We start from the raw sequence: 6,166 nt of genomic DNA on the forward strand, positions 1-6,166 counted from the left end.
AAGACTAACATATCTTGATTTTTGAAGAACACACTCAAGAATATGAACATATCTCGATTTTTGAAAAACACAGACAAGAATACAAACAGATCTCAATTTTTGAAGAACACGCAACAACAACAGATCTTGATTTTTGAAGAATGCACACACAAGAACAAGAGCAGATCTTGCATTTTCCTGAACACATACGATGAAAACGGTGGTGAACTGTTGTCCGAGGTTGACTCCAGTTGAACTAATCGAAACTGAAACCATACCATTTTTTCTAATCTGCTTTGTTATTGAAATCAGTTAGTGGTGTTATTCTTGACATCAGTTGGTGTGAAGGGCAATTAAATATTTATTGTGGACAGTTTTTTGGGGGGTTGGTAGGTTGGAGATGGACACAATGGTAGTTTACTGATTTCTGGTTCACGATAGTCGATCACTGATTTCTTCTGGTTCGTGGTGGGTGTTGGTAGTCATCGTTGGTGCTAAATGGCTCTTGAAATCTGAAGAAATTAGTGATGATGCTAGTGGTGCATGGTGGTGTTGAGTTCAAATTTATGGGTTCTAAAAATATATGAAGAAAATTAATTTTAATAGAATGTCAACTTGATTGCCACGCTAACAATGGTTTTGACAGAACTATGCTCTAATTTCCAAAGTTTATGCCCCTAGACAACACATAGAAATCAAAAATTAATAATAATAATATATATATATATATATATATATATATATATATATATATATATATATATATATATATATATATATATATATATATATATATATATATATATATGAAAACCTTTTAAACCAAAACATAAAAAATCATAAAGTATCCTTGACATTATCCATTTAATCAAGGGTCGATTCACTGTTTTGTAGGAATAAAAAAATATAACACCGTTTTGTAGAAATAAGAAAATATAATGTAAAAATCACTCTCTTTAATTAACCTATCAATTCCACTATTTGGTTACCTTGTTAAGTAATATTTCCACCATTTATGTGCCGTTAATAAAATGTTTTAAATTGGTGGTAATAACTAATAAGAACCCTCTGCAGTGGGCAAACTCATTACACATGAAAAGTAGTAGCATTGAATAAAAGTAATTCGGAAAATAGATACAGGTCTCATTTGCGTCCAAAGAAACACCAAAACTCCTGCACTTTTTTAACTTTAACGGACACTCATCATCACCATCACCATCACCATGATAGACCTACTAAACCATGAAAATTGAAAACAAAATAGACCACAGGAAGACATACGTGACATCACCAAAAATACCAGTGACACCTGCCCAACAAAATCCATCCATATTGACTGACGACTTGAGTATACAAATAAAAACAACCCCCCCCCCCCCCACACACACACACACATTCAACAAAACTAGGAAACCTTTTGGCTTTTATTCAGGCTTCTCTGTTTCCATGGCTGCAGCTTCATCCGGGTTCCCATTGCTGTCTACATTAGCGTTTGGGTCTGGGCTTGTGGTGGCTTGTGGCTCGCCTTCCTGGGCTGGTGCTGGTGAGGGTGGTGCCTCGGGTGGGGAGGCGGCCTTCGGTGGGGCTGGCTTCGGTTTCGACATTATTGGTCTGCATCCCCTGTAAAGACACATCAACAAATAAATAAATAACTATTTTTTTCAAAATATATTCTCCACAAATACAAATTTTACAAAGAAAAAAGTCCAACGCCTAATTACCTGTCAAGTGCCTCTGCTTTCCTTCTAATATCAGATGACAGGAGAACTGGATCAGCATGTTTTGGAAGGGACTCCTGCTGTTGTGTTTTCTCTCTTAGCCAGTTTTCAGCTTCTGAACAATCATTCAACACCTAAATAAAGGAGGAGGGAGGGAGAGGACCCACATCAGAACAGAATAGAACAAAAAAAAATGGTGCATAGAAAAATACGGATTTTACGATTAAAACCTTTTGTTTCTCATTCAAGTCAATGTGTTCATATTTTGAATCACCAGATGCTGCAGCCTGTCTGTAAGCATTAATAACACCAAGCAGTTGTTCTACAGCTGATCCTCTTTCTGAGTGCTCCTTGTAACGTTGTTCAATTGGATCACCTTGCTGCACGTGTTTTTTATGTATTAATTTTCATCTTAAAATAAATAAATAAATAATAAAGTGCAGAAAATAAAAACACACCTTTTTCAGCTCATCAAGTTTGGCAACATATACACCTTTAGTTTCGTCTTCACCATCTTCATACAACCAATCTTCAGTTTCTTGAAGCTTACCAATTAATGCTTCTCTATCTGAATCCGTCACAAACTCTTGCAGTTTATCATGCAGCTGAATCAAACAAGACCATTTCTCATTCATCATCATGTATTGTATATAGTTTTCAGATGTAAAAAATAAACCTATGGTAATTAATTAATTAATTACCTTGTTCCTCATGTCATAAACATAGGCTTCCACAGCGTTCTTTTTGTCTTTGGTTTCTTCCATGACTCGGTCCTGTAATGCCATTTCAAACTCTTTTTCCACTGCTTTCTGCACATCTGCAGCTAGCATTGCTCCATAAACCACCTCAGAAACGGGTATGTTTGCCTTTTTGACCTTCTTCTTTGGAGCCTCCACCTGTATAACAACATAACAAATATTACTATACCTACATTCTAAATCCACAAATAAACTGTAACACATGTTGTATTATTATATTATACCAACCTTAGTATCAGTCTCCATCTGAACAGGTTTATCTCCAGTTTCTGTAGCACCATTTTCAGCCACATTGGCATCCTGCATATTTACATCTGTTTCATTACCAGATGCCACATCAGCTGGAGCCTTATCTGTATCCATCTTTGTTGCTTCTTTTGTCACTGGAACATCAACCTCCTCTTCTTCAATAAGCTGGAATCACAAAAAGAAATTAAAAATACAATCTTCATACTAACTATCAAGATTTGAAGGATATGGAGCTCCAAAGACCCACCTGTGCAGACTCCACAGACACTATTCCATGTAAATTCAAACGGGCTTTCACCTTCACCTTGGCACGTTCACCTTTTGTTGCTTGGAAGGGACCAATCTGGACACCATTGAATTTGTGAATTTGTCAATGTAAAAGTTAAAAAGCAATTCAGCATAATTCTATTAAACTATTTGAATTTGTGAGAAATGTTTACCGTATAGGTACTGATCTTTGCTGGTGCTTGCAATTCGCTGACATCAGCATACTGCACATCTACTGTGAAAGTGCCAGTCCTGTAAAAAGTCAAAGCTTTGACACTTGGAATTGGATTTCCCTTGGGGAAAACAATTGTGCTTTGTTGATTCTCCACATTTCCATTCTGAGATTCTTGGGAAGAACCTTGCCATGTCAATGCAATTGAAAAAGGGAAGCTTTCTTGGACCTTCAGACCAAATAAACAAAATCCAAATTAGGGTTTAGTACAGTACAAATTAGGCCATGTATCAGAAAAAGATGCAAAACGGGTCATACCGTGAATTCTTTAACTTTAAATGTAGGGCTGAGAATAGCACATTCCAAAGCACAACCTTTAGAGACACATTCACTGGCATTCATTGTACGCCTTGGTTCCTTCCCAAAGAATTCTGTCAAAATCTTGATGACAGCTGGCACCCTTGAACCCGACCCAACAACCTCCACAGCATAAATATCATCAACTGTGAGTTTAGCCTCTGAAAGAGCCTTCTCTAAAGGCTTCTTCACACGTTCGAATATTGGGGCGCTGATTTGTTCAAATTCATCTCTTTTAATAAACCCTCTAACATCCTTGTCATCCATCAAGCACTCTATGTTCATAGGTGCCTCTGGATTTGCACTAAGCACCTTCTTTAGCTTCTCACAAGCAGCACGGAGTCTAAGGCAAGCCCTTGCATTCTGGAAAACATCAATTTTGTAGTCTGTCTTGAACTTTTCAGCAAAATGTTGGAATAAAACCTCATCGAAATCCCTCCCTCCAAGACACCTGTCAAACGAATGTGCCAATACCTTCAGTTGACCTTTCTTGAAACCTGCTATGCATACCTGCATGCTAGCATGTCCAATGTCAATGAAGGCTACATTGAGCTGCTCATTTTCAGGTAAGTCAGTTTTGTATATTCCATAAGCTAAAGCAGTGGCTGTTGTCTCATGCATCAACCGTAGAGGATGCAAACCGGCAATAGTAGCTGCATCCATTACAGCTCTTCTTTGAAGATCAGTGAAGTAGATAGGTACCCCAATACAGCAATCCACAACTGCTGCATTCAAATTCTTTTCAGCTATTGTCTTCATGTTTGAGAAAACCATTCCCATAACTTGTGTTGGGGTGAATGACTTTGTTTCCCCAAGATACCTTGCATTGATCAATGGGAAACCATCGGGTCCCTCAGTAACTGAAAAAGGCAAAGCCTTGAGATCTTGTTGCAATTCAGGATCAGAAAAAGGACGCCCTATTAACCGCTTAATTTGGGAAATGGTGTTTTTTGGGTTCATCATACTGGTTGCAGCACCAGCTGTTCCAAGAAAACGCTGTTTATCACCAAAACACACAAGAGCAGGAGTCTCACGTTTTGACTCATCATTAAGAACAACATCAATTCCCCTTTGTCTGGCAACTGCCACAACACAACTCTCATTCCCAAGATCAAATCCAACTACGCTCATCTTTGCTGAGTAAAGTAACTCGTTTAATTAATGAGAAGTTACTCTGCCTCACAGGAATCAATCTGCACAGATGAAAGGTAATTAGATTTATCAACAACTGTTCGATTACTCATCTATATATGTACACACCATGTCATGAAATTTGAAGTTCCTTTATGTAAGCAATAGTACTAGTACTAGCTTTCACATTATTAATTATTGATTTGACTTTGAACTACAACCCTCACACGTTTGTCTTTCTTTCTAGACGGTGACTATACCAACAAACAGATTTACTGCTGCAATTTTAACATGTAAACAGACTATGATGTGTGCAGTTCATATGTATAAAGCAGGAAGTTTCAATCCTTGGAAATATAACAATACATTCATTTCAAAGTTTTTAATATCGTACAGCTTTAAAAAAAACTTGAGAAACAAGTAATGGGATCTCTTTCAGTTTCTATCAAACTAACACAACGCTGTAATCATCACGAGAACACATTGGTCCGATTCTGTCTACATCCCTAACCTTTTCCTATTGCAAGAATAATCGACCACAAAACCTACTAAATCTGTAAAATTAAACGGCTGAAGAAGCATTTACTAAATCAAAAAGCAAATCAAACACAACTAACAAAACAGTAAACATACTTGGATTGAATCTAGGAAACTAATTGTAACAAAGAGTTATAAACGATACCCGATCTGATAAATTATAGATGGAGATCGAACCTAGGGAAGACGGAGATCAAGTAAGGCTGCGGCGTGAGAGAAAAAACCTTTGAATTCTCCAAATACTTTGGTAAAGCCGAGCTGTGGACTGGTAAAAAGATGGGGGCGAGAGGGAGGGGTTTATGTTGAATTTTTCACAATTAATAGAAGGCTCTTTTCAGAACTAGATTCGTCCAGAAATCAGCTTCTAGAAATATCTTCTACATTTTGACCTAATTTGGGCTAGGGGCCAATTTTAATTGGGTTTCGTTTTTATGATCTAAGATAGCTCAGTGCCTGGCCTCGCTCAATGACTCATCGGCCCATTGAAATTTTTAATATTCATGTATCTTCTATCTTGGAGATACACTTTTTTTTTTTTGCGAAAGAGCTATCTTAGTTCCGTCTCAAAATGGTTTGTGTTTTTTTATCAAGTCTTGAGTCGGTTTAGCGGTTTTTGTATGCATTTTTCAATTCGGTTACAGGATTTTTCATATTAGGTTTGATATTGTTTTTTTTTTCGGTTTTAAGCTATGGGTTGGTCTTTTGACGAGTCCCGTGCGGTCTCAAAATGGTCCAGTCTTTTTTGGACCACTCTTGAAACAATTTGGTTTTTTTCAGACCACCTCGAAATGGTCCAAACTCTTTTGGACCAAGGATCTCCAACGAACAATTGGAGATTTCTTTTTTTATTTTAATATTAAAATATGTACGTAAAGAAAAACTCTAAATTTCAATTTTACTAACATAAGTTTAACTAATAAAAAGGTCCACATGTTGTCATAGGTTTATACGCGTTTACTAAAAATTATTATGATTCTCCTACTTCACGACTGAATCCA

At 36.9% G+C, this 6,166-nt stretch overlaps 1 protein-coding gene across 2 annotated transcripts; it reads right to left on the reverse strand.

The window, feature by feature from the left end:
• Positions 1–1,065: 1,065 nt before the first annotated feature.
• LOC145054444 (heat shock 70 kDa protein 15-like) lies at positions 1,066–5,504 on the reverse strand. Of its 2 annotated transcripts, none has more exons than XM_079002642.1 (10): positions 5,314–5,504; positions 3,462–4,693; positions 3,145–3,372; positions 2,952–3,047; positions 2,684–2,869; positions 2,399–2,593; positions 2,156–2,302; positions 1,928–2,077; positions 1,701–1,831; positions 1,066–1,599 (listed from the first exon to the last, which is right to left on the reverse strand). In XM_079002642.1, the coding sequence occupies exons 2-10, from the start codon at positions 4,629–4,631 to the stop codon at positions 1,404–1,406; spliced, it is 2,499 nt and encodes an 832-aa protein (XP_078858768.1). In that variant the 5' UTR covers positions 4,632–4,693; positions 5,314–5,504; the 3' UTR covers positions 1,066–1,403. The 2 variants fall into 2 exon arrangements, with proteins under 2 accessions (XP_078858768.1, XP_078858767.1); XM_079002641.1 differs by having other exon boundaries at positions 5,346–5,503.
• Between the last annotated feature and the right edge of the window lie 662 nt (positions 5,505–6,166).

The sequence above is a fragment of the Lactuca serriola genome, chromosome 5, assembly GCF_051521515.1.
Source record: "Lactuca serriola cultivar US96UC23 chromosome 5, Lser_US96UC23_V15, whole genome shotgun sequence".
Classification (NCBI taxonomy): Eukaryota; Viridiplantae; Streptophyta; class Magnoliopsida; order Asterales; family Asteraceae; genus Lactuca; species Lactuca serriola.